The 18,292-nt window shown below is 37.6% G+C and overlaps 1 protein-coding gene across 1 annotated transcript in view; it reads right to left on the bottom strand.

Annotated features, from left to right (window-relative positions):
• The window catches only part of WWC1 (WW and C2 domain containing 1), a 153,545-nt gene that overhangs the window by 7,365 nt on the left and 127,888 nt on the right, over positions 1 to 18,292 (bottom strand). Inside the window, exons 16-18 of the mRNA XM_007473983.3 lie at positions 10,011 to 10,166; positions 5,935 to 6,035; positions 4,915 to 5,044 (exon numbers count right to left, since the gene is read on the bottom strand). Of these exons, the coding sequence (XP_007474045.1) occupies positions 4,915 to 5,044; positions 5,935 to 6,035; positions 10,011 to 10,166 (387 nt within the window). The remainder of the gene's footprint in view (positions 1 to 4,914; positions 5,045 to 5,934; positions 6,036 to 10,010; positions 10,167 to 18,292) is intronic.

The following is an 18,292-nucleotide window of genomic DNA, read 5'->3' as shown; positions in this document are numbered from 1 at the left end:
AGCAGAATAAAAAACATTTTAAAGGTCTGCCCCACATTCTTTGTCAAATAATGATAATAATCATATCAAATATTTATGTAACACTATGTACCAGGCATTGTACTAAGCTCTTTACAATTCTTATTTATTTATTTATAAGGAGCAAGTTCTCCTCATAATATCCCTAGGAGGTATTGACTATTATAATTCACATTTTATAAAGGAGGACACTGAGCTCAGCAAAAAGAGGTTAAGTGACTTTCCCAGGGTCACCCAGATGTTAAGTGCCTGAAGTTGAATTTTAAAAAATTTTATTTTTATTGTCATGCAAAACACACTTCCATACTAGTCATTGCAAAACCACACTCAAACAATCAAAACCTCAAAATAAAACACTGAAGTGAAAGATTGACTCCAAAAGTTGTTTCTCTGGAGGTGGATAGCATTCCCCATCATAAGTCTTTCCAGATTGTCCTAGATGAGTGCATTGCTGAGAGTAGTCAAGTTTTCACAGATAATCATTGTATAATATTGTTACTATGTACAATGTATTCCCAGGTCTGCTTATTTTGCTCTGTATCAGTTCCTACAGATTTTTCCAGCTTTTTCTGAAATCATCTTGCTTATCATTTCTTTCAGCACAATAGTATTCCATCACCAGCATGTACCATGATTTATTTGGCCATTCCCCAAATGATGGACATCCCTTCCATTTTCAATTCTTTGTCACTATAAAAGGAACAGCTATAAATATTTTTATAAAAGTAGGTCCTTTCCCCTTTTTTATTGTGTCTTTGGGATAGACCCAGTAGTGGTATTTTACTAGATCAAAGGGTATGCACAGCTTTATAGCTCTTTGGGTTGAGTTCCAAATTACTCTCCAGAAGGGTTGGGATCAGTTGACAGCTTTACCAACAATGCATTACTACCCCAACTTTGCCATATCTCCTCCAACATTTACTACTTTCCTTTACTGCCATATTGGCCAATCTGATAGGAGTGAGTTGGTATTTCAACATTGTTTTAATTTGCATTTCTCTAATCAAGAATGATTTAGTTACATTAGTTTTGTTTATACAAAACCTTTTTAATTTAATAAAAATTAATCATTTTTCATCTAATAATACCTATTTCTTGTTTGGTCATAAATTCTTCCTTTCTCTAAATATCTTCCAGGTAAACTATTCTGTGTTCTCCTAATTTAGTTATGGTATCACTCTTTATATCTAAATCATATATTCAATTTGATCTCATCTTACCATAGGGTGTGAGATACTGGTTTATACCTAGCTTCTGCCAAACTATTTTTCAATTTTTCCAGCATTTTTTATTAAAGCTTGAGTTCTTATTCTAAAAGCTGGTATCTTTGGGTTTATCAAACACTAGATTGCGAAGGTCATTTACCCCTATATATTGTATATCTGATCTACTCCACTGATCTACCATTAAATTTCTTGACCAGTACCAGATTATTTTGATGACTGCTATTTTATAGTACATTTTGAGATCTTGTACTGCTAGGTCACCTTCCTTCACTTTTTTTTTTTCATTAATTCCCTAGATATTCTTGACCTTTTGCTCTTAAAGATGAATTGTTATTATTTTTTATTGTTGTATAAAAATAATTATTTCGTAGTTTGGCACTGATATGGCACTGAAAAAATAAATCAATTTAGGTAGAATTGTAATTTTTATAATATTAGCTTGGCCTACCCATGAACAAATAATGTTTTTCCGATTGTGTAGATCTAACTTTATTTGTGTGACAAGTGTTTTATAATTATGTTCATATAATTCCTGTCTTTGCCATGGCAAGTAGATTCCATGGTATTTTATATTGTTTAGAGTGATTTTAAATGGAATTTCTCCAACTCTTGCTGCTTCACTTTATTAGTAATATATTGAAATGCTGAAGATTTATGGGAATTTATTTTGTATTCTACTACATTACTAAAGTTAATTATTTCAACTAGTTTTTAAGTTGATTCTCTAAGTATACCATCATATCTACAAAGAGTAATAATTTAGTTTTCTCATTGCCTACTTTAATTCCTTCAATTTCTTTTTTTTTTACTTATTGCTAACGCTAGCATTTCTAATATAATATTAAATAATAGTGGTAACAATGCTTCACTCCTGATCTGAATGGGAAGGATTTTAACTTATCCCCATAGCAGATAATACTTGTTGAAGGTTTTAGGTATATACTACTTACCATTTTAAGGAATGACCCATTTATTCCTATGCTTTCTTGATTTTGTTTTATTGTTTTTTGATGTTTCAAGATGTCATTAGCTTCTAATTAACCATTTCTAATTTTTAAAGAATGATTGTCTTTGTGGGGCTTCTGAGCCTCCTTTTTCATTTGGCCCATTTCTTCTTGCTTTCCTTTTATTCCTCTTCCTCATTTTACCTCTGTCTCTCTTAATTGATTTTTAAAATTCTTTTTGAGCTCTTCCTGAATCTAAGACTAATTCATATTTTTCTCTGAAGCTTTGCATGTGTTTGCTTTGCTTTCACTGTCCCCTTCTGTGTCTGTGCCTTGCTCTTTGTGTCCATAAAATTTCTATGATTAGGTGTTTTTTTTGATGTTTACTCATTTCCCAGTTTTTTTCTTGACTTTTGTTTTTATTTTAAAAGTAGGCTCTTCTCAAGGAGGAGAGGGCATTCTCTTAAACTTTAGTTCATCTTTAATGCTATCATTAACCTTATATGTGGGTTTCTGCAAGGCTCAGTTCTTCCAAGGTGGTATCAGATGGCTTGTGGGCTCCCAGCTCTGAGAGCCACCTCCCACTACCAATCCAGTTACCCCCTGAGGCTGTTGAAGGCTCAAATTTCTAGCTTCAAGCTTTGGTGGGAGTTTTGGGTCTCACTTCCAGTCTTGATCTGATCTGATCAGACTTAAGGTGGATTGCCTTGCCCTGGGGTTCTGCCTTGAGCTTTGGTAAAGGCTAGTTAGGTCTGGGCTTCTACAGGTCAATATCCTGGGGATTGTCTTGGGGATGGGGGGGGGGGGGCTAGCTCTGGGTTTACACTAACCCAGAATGTCACACTTACTGCCTCAAAATGGGATTCAGGTCTTCACTACAAGCCTGCCTGGGGCTCCTGGCCTTACTCTGGGCTTACACAGATCAGGTACATAGCACAGAACGTCTAGGGCTAGAATTCTGTACCTTACTGCAGGTTTGCATTGAACTTTACAGGCAGTGTTGGTTTGCACTGCTGATGGCTAAGGTAGGGTCTCAGGATCTGGATGTTGGCTTGGGTCTAGGCACAGAACCTGAAGCAGCAAATATGAGATGGTGGTGATGGGGCTTGCTGTTGGCTTGCTCCCCAGTCCTTATTGTATCCTCTTGCTGGTTGTGCTCCCCACTCACACCACTGATCCAGATGCTCTTTGCATACCTTTCAAGTTATTCTCTACATAAAAGTTGCTTCATTCCTTCTTCTTGTTGGTTCTTTCACTGCAGTATTCATTTTGTGACATTATAAGATTGCCTGGAGAAGATTTTCAGAGTGGTTTCAAGCTTTCCCTGCTTCTACTTCGACATCTTGATTTAAGCTAAGGTTTTTGTGGCTCTAGACCCAGTATTCTAAGATGAACTAGGGAAACTTGGCATTTAAAGAAATATGGCATACATAAGAAGAGAAGACTAAGCTTCAAAAGTGAAAGATACCATTTTATGACTAATAATTCTTTATTTTTTAATAGTTGGGACACACAAATACTAATGGGGAATGTAGAAACAGAAGAAATAGAATAAAAGAGCAACATCATGTATCTCTTTTCTAGAAAACTTTGGGCAGAACTACATTTGGTAACAGGATAAAAAAAGGGTAGGGTGGGGGAAACAACTAGGGGCAGGGAAAGGAATGGTTAGCCAGTTCTAACAAAGTCTTAGACACAGGGACACCAAGTGACTCTGATAGTTCCTGTATCTCATACACCAGGAAGAACCAGAAGATGGGCAAGAATTTGAAGCCTTGTAGAACCACTTCCTCAGTAAGGAACAGAGTGTTAGAGCCCTTGGATATGATATAAGGGAAAGAGATAAATAGAATCCTTTCAATGTGGAATCTAGAAGCCCCCAACTTGTAGCCTAGTAAGATTTGATAACTCCAGTTTAGTTAGCTTAAAAGTAAAAAGCCCCTAGTTTGAACTTGTCTCAGAGTTTCTCCCTGAGGCAAAGTCCAACTTCACTAGTCTCAGACTAACAATTGATTTTAAAGTAGTTTAAATGGGGAGGGCTAATTCCATCAAGTGTTTAGTATCTTTTTGGTCCCAATGGTTTCTCCCCTTAGGCCAAAGTCCTTATCTAGGTCAGCCCATTGGCTGGATCTTTCCCTTTTGTGCCCATTGTAAAGCATTAGCCCCTCACTGTTTTTCTGGTCAGGGACCTCTCATTTTCCTTTGTTACCATTGTAAAGCCAGTCAATTATCCCTCTCATCCTAAATCCCCAAGTTTCCCAAGAAAGGTATTTAAGCTTCCCAACTTTAAGGGCTCTTAGGAGTTGTCAATCTAGTGCCATTGATTCTCCCAGGGGTCAGTGCCCAGAGCTATCAGTTTCAATCCTCAGAACTCTGTATGGGCCTGTAGTGCTGCCCTTGGGTGTGTTAATACTCCTAGAACCAAGACATCTTAGAGATCATTTAACCCAACTCCTTGCCCAGTGGATAAACTCCCTTCTTACTCAATATTTTTGCATGGGCAACACAGTCAAAGAAAATGTCTGTTTCTTGGTAGATGAGTGGCAACAGCTTAGAGTCCATTTTTTCAGCATCTAATTCTCACGGGCAAGTTAAAATCCACCTAATGACAGTATTTTCTTTCCTGAAAGGAGCATGGAGAAGCAATGATACTGGTGTGTTGTGATTATCATTACCAGAGAGGCTGGTTCAGACTCCTAGATATCATTCATTTTTATCCTCCTTACCTTTATTGCTGGGCTATCTTCCACACTCAGTGAGTTTTTCTCAGTGAAAACATCCTCCTCTTCCTCTTCCTCCTCCTCCTCAGCTGCTGCTTCATTCTCACTGCCACCATTGGGATCCTCATCATAGGGCCTATTAGAGCACAAAGGGCTTTGGTCACTAACCCAGAGACAGACTCACCCCAATGACTCCTAACCACTGATTGCCTTCATGGTCCTCCCCCCTAGAGTCTGGGGAAATAAGGAGACTCTAATGTTAAGATGCAGAGCCAAAAGGATGTGATCATGGGGAAGAAAAAGTGAAAACTGAGGTGGAGGACCTCAGTCTATATAAAGATACCAACAACTGGAGCAGGGCTAAGATTTTGACCACAGATTTCTGTTGGGAATACAGTAGGATTTATCTCCATTTGACTGTGACTCCCATATGCCCAAGTCATATTTATAAGTCAGTGTGTTGGAGAGTCTGAATGGTCAGGAGAGGTGGGGAGAGGAGTCTGTGTGTGGGGATGAAGGGGCTTGGAAGAGAGAGAGAACAGAAGCGGGGTTGCTAAGTAACAGTGTGAAAAGTCCCAACACAAGCTTGGGAATTTGGCCTAAACCACTGATCCTCTGCCAGAGCTTTGGAAGACATGTCCTATGTCTATTTCCAGCTTTAGACCTTCTCCTGTTTGAACCAGCACAGCGGTTTGCCAAAGACAAAACAAACTAAAAAACAAAAAACAAAAAACAACCCCCAACCCTATAGTTCTGCTCTCAATCACAACAGGAGGAGAAGCTGAAGGCTGGCTTAATGAAAGGAGGAGCTGGGCAGAAGAACACTTGTCAGTGTTTAAGCATTTGGAATTTGGAGCTGTGGAGGCATCGAAAGGAAGCGTCATTTTTGGATTTCCCCAGGGAACTCTTGTCCTGAAAGCTTAGGGAACACGGGGATAAAGCCTTGGGCTCAGGTCCTTTTTCAGCTGGAACTGCTTAGTGCTGAGGTGGGGGGAAGAGGGAGGGAGAAAGCCCTCCTTCACTCACCAGCTCTCTTCCATAGTCAGAGCATTACTCTCCCCCTCAAGCCTCTTCTCCACTGCCTTGAGTTCCACAGCGGTTTGTTCCAAGAGTGCAGAAACGGTGTCCTAGAGAGAAGAGAAGGGCTGTGAGGTCACTCATCATCTCTCAGCTCTGCTGCTCATTCTTATAGAACTTACAAGTCTTAAAGTTGGAAGAGAGCTTGGAGATCACCTAGAGCCCCATTGAAGAATCCCAGTCCATTGTGTAATAGGCCTCTTTGGGAGTCTTAATTCTTACGTGCATAAAACACAAGGAATTACAAAGAAATTATTTCAAAATAGAGTTCTCACAACATTGTTTTTAAATGGTGAGGGATGCCAGGTTTAAGAGACTTTGATCTATTTTACTAGTGAGTGTGGTCTAGTTATGTCAGTTCCATCATTCCTGGTTCATAGGTCTTAGAGGTGGAAAGAACAGAGAGCATGTAGTTTAATCCTAGCAGCTAGGTGGCACAATAGATTGATCCTGGGCTTGGAGTCAAAAAGGTTCATCTTCCCAAATTCAAATCTGGCCTCAGTCACTAGACTCTGGGCAAGTCACTTCGCTGTTTGCCTCAGTTTCCTCATCTGTAAGATGAGTCAGAGAAGGAAATGGCAAAGTACTCTAGTACCTTGCCAAGAAAACCTCAAATAGAGACACAAAGAGCCAGACAGGACTAAACCAAATAGAAAATAATAAAGTCTAATCCTATTCTATTAAGGAGGAGGACCTTGAGGTGTAGAATTTAAGCAATTTCCTTAAAGTCCCATGGTAGTATGCTGCTAACACTTTAAACTCAATGCTCTTTCCTTAATAACACTGCCTTTTACTACCATCCAGAAGGGCAGCCAAGGTGGTACAATGGATGAGTCCTGGGATCAGGAAGATTCATTATCATGAGTTCAAATCTGGCCTCAGACACTGACTAGCTGTGTGACCCTGGGCAACTTACCTCTGTTTGCCTCTGTTTCCTAATCTATAAAATGAGTTGGAGAAGGAAATAGCAAACCCCTTTAGTATATTTGCCATGGAAACCCCAAATGGGATCACACAAAGAGTTAGCAGTCGCCTGAAAATGACTGAACAACAATAATATAACCACAAACTGTTTTACCATTCTGAGCCTGCCTTGTTGAATAAGAATTATGTTACTTATAGTAGAGGAAAATTGTGAGGGGAAAGTACCTTATGAAACATAAAGTGTCACAGAACTGTGATTTAGTTTTATTAGGGATGGGGACCAGTGACCTGCGCCACCCTCTACCTCCATCTCATGTCACTTCTGATACATCACAGAAGGAGGCCTTAAAGCCATTTTTTCCAGGCTGGATCTTGAGCCACCATGTTATAATGTCTTTCATATCTTCTGAAATAAAACAATCTCACTATATGCCTGTTTTTTTCCCCTTTAATAAAAAAGTTTTCTCATAGCTCAGATAAAAACAAAACAAACAAAATCAAAACCTACTTGAATGACATTTCCAAGTCACACAGCCACTTGGAAATAAGATCCTTAAAAATCATTATATCATAATAAAATTAAAAAAGAAATATGATTCTTAGTCTTTATAATTTGCAGTACCTCAAAGTGTTATAAATGGATTGGTCTAGCAATCAAAGTTTGGGGTTCAGATACCAAAAATATACGGAATGCTACAACGGAGCTTAAAAGGAACTTATCAGTCCTGTGAAATTCTGATTATCCCCATACCCTAATCAATTTTGGAGAATACCAATTCAAAACAACTAGAGCTGCAGAGACAGCTATTCCGTCACCTACCCTAATGGTGGGTTGGGTGGAAGTCTGTGGAATTCAACAGTATATTCTTCCCAAACTATTTCTATTGTCTTTTACAGTGTCTTTACAGGCCAGAGTCATATAACGAAACATGTTTTGGGAGGAGACCATGTCCATGAGCTCACTGGTATAGAGAGCAGCCAGTGAAGAACTCCCTCTACCCATACAGCTTGTCCCCACCCTGCAACTAGGAGTCTTGGAAAGTTGCCTGAAAAGCCTGAAAAGGTAATTTGCCCAAGGTCACACAGTTAGGATGCATCAGGTAGAACTTGAATCCAGGTCTTCCAGCTTTCTGTTTATACTGTTTCTTGCCTGTTCAGGAAACAACAATTCTATTATAGGCCCAATATTTGATTTTCAATTGAAAAAGAATGCTCTTTCACAACTCAGAGGAAAATATTTGTTTTCCTTCTGATAACTGAAATTCTATCCTTCATTTAAATTTAAATATTTTTTATTTTGGATAAGACAGTAAAATTTATCTGTGCTTTTCTATATACACTAATACAATCTTCATGTCATTTCCCAAAATAGAAAGACTAATTGAAATGAATTACAAAAGATATTTTCCACGTGAAAGAGAGAAGATCAACTACTTATTCCATCCATTTTTTAGTATAGGAAAAAAGCATTATTGGGTCCTTGGGATTTCATCGCATAAATAAAATTATATCTCTTGGACAAATGAAAAATGTAGGGTTATGTACATATGTATCACTAAGTTATATAGATTCTTTATATATTTGTACGTATGTAGTTGTTCACTAATTTTTCAGCCACGTGCAATTCTTCGTGACCTCATTTGGGGTTTTCTTGGCAAAGATAAGAGAATTTTTTGCCACTTCTTTTTCTAGTTCATTTTATACCTGGGGAAATGAAGGCAAATAAGGTTAAGTGACTAGCCCAGAGTCATGCAGCTTGTAAGTGTCTGAAGTCAGATTTTTTAATTCATTTGAAAAAATGAGGTTTCCTGACTCCAGGCCAGCTCTTTATCTTCTGTGTCACCTAGGAGCCCATTTGTGTATGTGTTATATGGTTCGACATAAAACATACATACATATATATATATATATATATGTATATATATATACACACACACTCATTTCTGTATAAAATATATATATGTACATGTATGTGTGTGTGTATATATATATATATGTATATATATATATATATATATATACATATATATGGGGGGGAAGCAAGAATATACCTGTAGGTCTCTATGTTTTCGTGATTACTTCAAAAATGATGGTGAATGCAAAAACATTTTGGGGGGAAGGGGAGGCAGAATCAGTGTAGGGAACTTGTAGATTAGCAATTCTTTTCTAACCTAGTCTTAGAGAGTTGTCTGAGAATACTGAGAAGTTAAATGACTTAACAATCATCACAAAGGCAATCCATGCCATAGATGGGACTTGAATCCATCCGTATTCATACTACTCTGCTACTCAGAAATATTTGAAATAGGTTTAAAATGTAGATTAACTTTTAACCTTCCCTTTTACTGTACTAAAATAAACACAATATATAATTTCATTTTAAAAATCAATCAAGGTGGTTGTTTTAAAAATTATTAACTCTATATTATTATTATTAATGGTTAAAAGAAGATTTCTAACTGGTATATCCAGAGAGGTTAGCCAGGTTGTAGTGTGGCAGATATTTATAGTCAGGTGTACATATGTATCTATCTGCGTCTGTCTGTCCTCCCTCTCCCTCTCCCTCTCCCTCTCCAACAATTCACACTCAAAATGGAAACCCTACTCTAATATGAATACATGATACCCCAGACTGCTCAAAGACCTCCAGAGAAAACCAACCCAAATTCTGAGATGTGGATTGTTATGAAACTTTTTTTTAACACTTTTTTTTAAGTCTAAAGTTGTCTTAGTAAGTGTCACCCATTGTTCCTGGTTCTGTCTTTTGGGGCCAAATACTACAAGTCTAATATTTCTTTTATATAAAAGGCCTGTAAATAATTAAATATGGCTAGCATGTCCCATTCTGAGCCTCTTTTAGGCTAAAAATATTTCCTAATTCCTTCAACCACTCCTTAACTAACATGGATTCAAGGTCCTTCATCATTTCAGTTCACTTTCTCTTGATGCTCTCCTTATTATCAAAGCACTTTTTAAGCTGTGGTATATATGGAGTATATAGCTCCACTGTTCTCTTCCTTCAATCACAACTATTTCCATTTCTGGATATCCCATTTCCTCTGAATATCATATGTTAGATAAACGTCCATTCATTCTCTCACCGAGTTCTCAGTGCCCACTATCACAGAGCAGCCGTGTGCTTCTTGCTTGTTTTTTCGGCTTTGCTTCTTCAAGTATTTGTAGCTTAAGAGGTTGTACCAGCGTACTGACTTCTCTCCTGACCGGCAGACCTCTGCAAGGCTGATCTGGGCTCCACCCTGGGAGAAAATGAGAAGAGAAAATGTCTGGACCAGTGGTACTATGCTAGGCTTTTCTCAGCTCTCAGGAGCTATTTGGAAAGCCCAAGGCACAGAATTTACTATTTCAGGGAAGAATTCATAGAGGGTAAAGGAAGGGTAAAAATGAGATCCTTTTAGTTCTGAAAACATAGCCCAAACCTAATTATCCATGATAGGATCAGAGCCTGGATAATTAAACAAAACAAAGCATCATCCTTTCATTCATTCTACTTCCATTTAATGAACCATTTTTTAAGCACTTATCTTATATACAGCACTGGACTATGTGCTTGGGGAGACACAGTTATAATTAAGACATGGTCCCTATCCTCAGGGAATCAAAGAATCTCAGCTGAAAAGGTCAGAAGTCATCTAGTCCAATGAACACTGGAACAAAAATTCTCTCTAGACTTTGGACTTTGCTTTAAGATTTATAATCATGGTTAAGTCTATTCATCCTACTTTCAAACACTTCTAATTGTTTAGAAGATTTTCCTTTTGTTGGAGTCTTTACATCTGAACAACTTGTAGTTATTTTCCTAGTTCTTCCCAATGGGGTCAAGCAGAGCAAGGTTATATCTGCCTCTCCATGATAGTTTTTAAAAACATGCAAGTATTATGTCCCTCCTAAGTCTTTTCTCTCTCAGCTAGCCACCCTCCCTCCCCCTCAGTTCCTCCAACCCCAAGTTTCTTTGTCAGCTTCCAGTTCCTCTCATCATTCTAATTGTCCTCTCCTGGACAAGTTCCAGTTTATGAAAGTCTTTCCTAATACACTTCACTTCTGACCAGTACCAGGGAAACTTGCTGCTTCTGGACACTATGCCTTTCTTGATGTAGTCTAAGATTGCTAGCCTTTTTAGAACTTTCAAGCTTCAAATAATTCTGAAGAGGAAACAAAGAGTAAAAGGAATAATCTTGAGGAGAAATGCTAAAATGTTAGAGATAATTGGAGAAAGGTGAATGAGTTGAGACTGAATTTCCAAACAAGTGAAGTTAATTATTGATAGTTTGAGGGTCTGAATTGACTTTGTTGGAAATGATGGTCATAACCAAATATTGTAAATAGTTACATGTAGTCTATATATGTATATATACATCATATATGTATATGTAAGTAGCTATAAGCACAATTTCTATATATGTGTATATATCCATTTGTTTATATTTTAATTTTTAAATGTAAATGAATAAAGGTACTAATACTAGTGGTAAAGATAACTCTAGTTCATGAAATAACATTTAATAAATTTGAGTGGAAAATTGATAACTTAATAGTAAATAATTATTAATTGTTAGTAATAATAACCAATAATTTAATTAATGAGAAGAACATATACATTTATTAATGAGAAATGACATTTCCAAAATATCTTTAGATTGTTATGGAAATTAATAGAGAAAATACATAATAAGAAATCAAATGAAAGACAGAGGTTGGGTGACCTGAGTATAATAGACTCTAGACTCCTTTAATCAGGGGTGTGATGGAGTCAGTTTTAAAAGCTAGCTGATTGTTGGCTAATGATGATGATGATGAAAATTGCCATTTATATAGTGCTTTAAATTTTGCAGAGTGCTTTACATGCATTATTTCATTAGGGCCTCATACCACCCCTGCCTTTCTTATACTTGATAAACTTTCATTTTCATTCTATTTTAAGTGGCAAAGTGTGAATAGTATGGCATACGGGTAAAAAAAGAAAAAAATTGATAGTGGTGGGTGGGTGGAGCTAAGGAAAAATGTGGTTAGGATATAAATCAAGAGGTTTGGGTAGGTGGGAAGGAAGGGCAAGAGATGTGTCTAGGGGTCAGAGGGAATGGAAAGTCACAAGTTATTAGTCAAGCTCAGGTACCAGGAGGGTTGATAATGGGGCTGGAAACAATGAGGAGCCTTTTCTTTCCAGTCTATGCAAATCCTTCCTATCATTCCAAGTCTCAAATCGAATGAATACCTGCCAGAAAGTGTTCCCTCATCTTTACTGATCGACAGTTTTTCCAAAATTTATAGCCCTTAGATTTTGAGTTGAATCTGTGATTTCATTGGTATACAAGGAACTTCTGGAGAAGAAAATAATAATAATAACATAATAATGATAAAAGCGAACATCTGTAGAGTTCAGGGCTCATTTTATAGTTAGGGCTCTATAAGACTTAATTGTCTGAGGAGATCCAGCCGGAGACAATTACTAGTTTTGTGGCCCCAGGCAAGTCACTTAAACTCTCAGCTTCTTCATCTGTAAATTGTGGGTAATAATACTATCTACCTTACAACCCTGTGAGGATTGAAACATAGATAGATATGTACACACACACACACACACACACACACACACACACACACACACACACACACACACTTTTCACACCTTAAATTCTAGCTATTATTGTTATTACCTACTCACTGATATAAATTCCTTGTCTTCTCAATACATTTTTCTGAGTTGCACAGTACTAAGTAGGACATGAATAATTAATAATGGAATGAAATGAAAATGGTTGAAGATAGTACATTTTCCAGGTACATCCAAAGCTAGAGGAATTTTATTCTTAAGATGACCATTAACGCTTATCTCCACCCCCAGAAAGGGTTTCCCAAGCATTTCCCTCATTCTTCACATTTCTGCTCTTTTCCCCTCAAAATCTGATACTTCACTGTTGGACTCAGCGATTCAACATTTTCAAGTAACCCAGTGAGGTGAGCATCTCATCAGGCAGCTGAATATAGATACGTGCCAAAGCAAGACTGAGAGATTGGGCTGCCTCCATGGCAACCTACAATGGCCAGATTTCAATTAGGAAGGAGGAATAAAAGACAACCAATTAGGAAGAGGAAACAGGACTGATTCTCTTCTAATTGAGAAATACCCCAGGGTTGGGGAAACACTTCACTATGAAGCCAGAAAATCTTTCTAGAGTTGCTATTAATGAGTCTGCCAAAGCCTAATCAATTCATTGCTTCATCATCATCCATTTCTACTTGTTACAGAGACCTGAGGAATATTGTGGTACAGGGGCCAGGGACCATTTCTTTCAGTTTCCTGAGATGAAGAAGGAATGTGGGAGAATCTCCAAATTAAAGAATGCCAGGGCTGATGGGGCCTTTAGAACACAGAACACAGAATGTCAGAGCTACAAGGACATTGAGAATTCCAGAGTCACACGATAGGTTTGTCCATTCTGTATCTCAGAGATATAAAGATAAAAAGAGAAACTAGCAAACAAACAAATGAAGACCCAGACCTCCCACTTTGCTGAGGGGACACACTAAACATGTATATGTATGTATTCACACACATGCACACCTATACATATGTGTGATACATATCATTCATGTGTATAGGTTTATGTCTATGGCAGCAAGATATAGTGGAAAGAGCACTATTTCTTCTTCTGGTTCAAATCCCACCTCTGATAGTAATTGTGATCTTTGGTCTTTAAACCTTCCTGTACCTCAGTTTTCCAATCATGTAAGATGAAAGGGTTAGATTAGGTTGCCTCTGAAATCACTTTTAGTTCTAGCTCTGTGACCCTTCAAAAAAGAAAAACATACATTTTTATAGTGCTTTAAGGATTAAAGGGTGTTTTTTTTTTCCAGCTAAACTATGAGTAAGGATTATTATTCCCATTTTCTCAGAGGAGACTGAGACAAAAACAGGTTAAGTGACTTAACCATAGTCATAGTTTGAAATCCTCAGTCTTTTCTTTATTCAAGGCCAGCCTGTTTCCCCATCTACCAAGCTGATGAATAAATCTTTTTGTAATCTCCACATTCTCTTCCAATGAGCATATGCCCCTTTTCTCTGGAAATTATGACAAGAAGGTAAGGAAAGTTTTGGAACACCGATGTCTGTCAGTTTGCACCTTATAACCTGGGTCCAGCTATAGCAGTTAAGTTCTTTTCCTTTTTAAAAAATTTTGTAATTTAAAACTTTTTGTCATGTAAAACACATTTCCATATTGGTCATTATTGTAAGATACACTCACACATACCCAAAGCCTCAAAATAAAACAAGAGATACACTGATGTGAAAGATAACTTCAACAATTCTTTCTCTGGAGTGGAGAGCATTTCCAGTCATAAGTCTTTCAGGATTGTCCCAGATCAGTGCAATGCTGAGAGTAGCCAAGTTTTCACAGATCATCAAGGAACAATATTGTTGTTATTGTGTACAATGTTCCCCCAGCTCTGATTATTTCACTCTGCATCATTTCCTACAGATCTTTCCAGCTTTTTCTGAAATCATCTAGCTCATCATTTCTTTCAGCACAATAGTATTCCATTACTAACATGTACCTGTTTGTTCAGCCATTCCCCAATTGATGGACATCCCTTCAATTTCCAACTCTTTGCCACTACAAAAAGAGCTGTTATAAATATTTTTGTACAATTAGGCCCTCTCCCCTTTTTTCTCAGGGAGCCAATTCAATTTCTTTTTCTGAGATGAGATTATTTAAATATTCTATTTCCTCTGTTGTTAATCTGGGCAATTTGTATTTTTGTAAATATTCATTGATTTCACTTAGATTATCAGATTTATTGGCATATAATTGGGCAGAGTGGTCCCTAATGATTGCTTCAATTTTCTCTTGATTGGTGAGATCACCCTTTTCATTTTGGATATGAATTATTTGATTTTCTTCTTTCCTTTGTTTAAATCAAGTTAACCAATAAGGTGTATTTTCCTTCCTTATCTCTTTTAATCAGACCTAGTTTTGCTTTAGCTTTGTCTGAGAATATGATGGCTATGCCTGCTTTTTTTACTCAAGATGAAGCACAATAAATTCTGTTCCAGCTGTTACTATGTATGTTTCACCATGCCTCAAATCTGTTTCTTATAAACTATAGTAGGATTCTGGCTTTTAATAAAAGCTGCTATCTGCTTCCATTTTATGGGTGACTTTAGCCCCTTCACATTCACAGTTATGATTACCAACTGTGTATTTCCCTCCATCTTATTTTCTCCTTTTGATCCTGCTTTTTTCCTTTCACTTTGTACTTCCTCACAGATGTTTTGCTTTTTATTATTCCCCTCCTACTTCCTTCTCCCTCCAATTGTCATGCCCCACCCCCACTTCTCTAGTCTTATTATCCTTCTACTTCTCAATAGGGCAAGGTAGGCTTCTGTACCCCAGTAGTATTGGTTGTTATTTCCTATCTGAGCTGATTACAATGAAAATAAGGTTTAAGCATTGCCAGTCACCACACTCATCCTACCCTACACTGTATTTGTTTTTCACAACTCTTTAGGTGAAACAATTTACCACATTCCATCTCTCTCTTACTTTCTCTCAGTACAACCCTCATTTTCACCCTTGATTTTTTTCCTGCATACCATATCACCTAATCAGCTTATTTCCACACCCTCTGACTCCTTATAACTGCTCTATTACTGCTAAAATTTTTTTTTTAAGAATTAAAAATATCCTCCTTTAATGTAGGAATACATAGAGTTTGACCTTATTGAGTCCCTTAAATTTTCTCTTTCTTATTTACCTTTTTAGGATTCTCTTGAGTCTCATGTTGGGACATCTTTCACCCCTTAAAGAATATGTTCAGTTTTGTTGGATAAGTGATTCTGGATTGTAAACCTCAATCTTTCACCTTCTAGAATATCATATTCCATTCCTGATAATCCTTTAATGTGGAGGCTACTAAGTCCTGTGTAATCCTGACCATAGCTCAATGGAATTTGAATTATTTCTTTCTGACTGCTTGCAGTATTTCCTCCTTGAGTTGGGGGCTCCTGAATTTAGCTATACTATTCCTAGGAGTTGTCATTTGGAGATTTCTTCCTAGAAGTAATCTGTGGATTCATTCAATATCTATTTTACTCTCCTTTTCAAGAATATCAAGGCAATTTTCTTTGAATAATTTCTTATATTATGATATCTGGGAGTTTTCTTCCCTTTTTTTTTTATCATGGCTTTCAGGCAGTTCAATAATTCTTAAATTGTCTTTCCTGGATCTATTTTCTATGTCAGTTGTTTTTTCAATGAAATACTTTACATTTTCTTCTGCATTGCTGTTCTTTTTATTTTTATTGTTTCTTAATGTATCATGAAATCATTAACTTCTAGCTGCCCAATTCTAATTTCTAAAGAATGATTCTTTATGGGCTTTTGAGCCTCCTTTTTCATTTGGCCCATTTTTTCTTGCATTGCTCTTATTCCTCTTCTCCATTTAACACTGCCTTTCTTAATTGATTTTTGAAATCCTTTTTGAGCTAGTTCAGAATCTGAGATAATTAATATTTTTCTCTAAAGCTTTGCATGTGTTTGCTTTGTTTTCACTATCCCCTTCTGTGTCTGTGCCTTGCTCTGTCTCCATAAACATTTTCAATGGTTATGTGTTTTATTTTTTGACATTTTCTCATTTTCCCAGCCTTTCTGGACTTCTATTTTTATTTTAAAGGTAGGCTCTTCTTAGAGAGGATAGGGTACTCTTTTAAACTTCAGATCTTCCAGAGGCAGCTAAGGGGATCAGTGGGTTGAGAGCCAGGCCTCAAGATGGGAGGTCCTGGGTTCAAATCTCACCTCAGACACTTCTTAGCTGTGTGACCCTGGGCAAGTCACTTGACCCCCATTGCCTAGCTCTTACCACTCTTCTGCCTTAGAACCAATACACAGTATTGATTCTAACATGCAAGGTAAGGGTTAAAAAACAACAACTTCACTTCTTCCTTTTTGGGTTTCTGTTTCAGTTCTTCCAAGATGGTATGATGGAAGGTAGGCTGGGAAGTCTGAAAGTCACCTCCCACTGATGATTCAATCATCCCCTAAAGCTGCTGATGGCTGAAATTCTAGCTTTAAGCTTACATGGGGGCTTTTGATCTCACTCTGGGCTTGATCAGGTCAGGCACAATATTGATTGCCTTTCCCTAGGGTTTTCCCTTGAGTGTCGGTAAGGGCTCCCATAGGACAAAACCTGGGGATTGTCTTCATTGGGGATCCAAGAGGCAAGCTCTAGGTTTACACCAACCCAGAGTGCTACACAGACTGCCTCAAACTGGGACTCAGGTGTTTACTACAAACTTGTCTAGGGCTAGAATTCTGGACCTTACTGCAGGTTTGCTTGGAACTTTACAGGCTGTGTGTCGAGTTGCATTGCTGATGCCCGAGGCAGGGTCTCAGGGTCTAGTTGTTGACTTGGGTCAGTCAAAACCTGGAACAGTAGATGTTGGTTGGTGGGGGAAAGTTGGTGTTGGCTTGCTACTTACTCCTTGTTGTAGCCTTCTGCCATAGTTCAGCTCAGTTCAAACCCTTTACCCAATATCTCCTCTATTTCCCTCTCACCCCAGTGACCCAGATGCTCCCTACCTACCTTTCAAGTTATTCTCTGCATGAAAGTTGCTTCACTCCATCTCCTTGTTCATTTATACACTCTAGTATTCATTTTTTGTGGTTATTTTAAAATTGGTTGGAGAGAATTCTCATGGAAGGTTCAAGCTTTCCCCTTGAAAATTTCCCTCTCTGGCAGTCAAGTTCTTGAGACAGTGTAATCTGGTTTCTTTTCCTTAAATATTTCTTCCCTACATTGATTCCACACTAGAAAGTGATGATCTTCTTCCTTGTTAGGCAGAACTGATGGGTTCCCAAGATGAGTCCAATGAAATGTTCCTACAAATGGCTATTCAGCACAGCATCAGAAGATGAACAAGAAGTGTAAGCTATAAAAAAGTAAGCTTCCTGAGACTTTCAATGACACTGGAAGAGCACACCTAAAGGATTCTGCTAAATCTGCTTCTTTCAGATGTCTAAGAACAGAATACAGTAATTGTCTTGAATATTTAGGGGACAGATCATCCAGAAAGCAAAAAGTTACACATATGGTTTTTAGAGCTTTGGAAGTTAGAGGTTGTAGGTTATGCTCAGAGATTGGAGAATTCTGTTCAGAATGAAACAGCAGCTCTTCTGGAGAGCACAGAGATGACTTTTATTTCTCTCCCTTAAACATTTCCCTTTATCCCTCTTTGAATTCCACATCTTGGGAAGTGGAGGCCAGGGGAGAATTGTCTAACTTTTATTTTCTCTAGATATATTCTTTCCCCTTTGGAAATGTATGATACGGTTTCAAAGGGAAAGAAGAAACAAACTAAAGGAGAGAG

This window comes from Monodelphis domestica, chromosome 1, assembly GCF_027887165.1.
Source record: "Monodelphis domestica isolate mMonDom1 chromosome 1, mMonDom1.pri, whole genome shotgun sequence".
NCBI lineage: Eukaryota > Metazoa > Chordata > Mammalia > Didelphimorphia > Didelphidae > Monodelphis > Monodelphis domestica.
The sequence above is the reverse complement of the archived record's forward strand: the minus strand, read 5'-3'. Positions and strand labels throughout refer to the sequence as shown.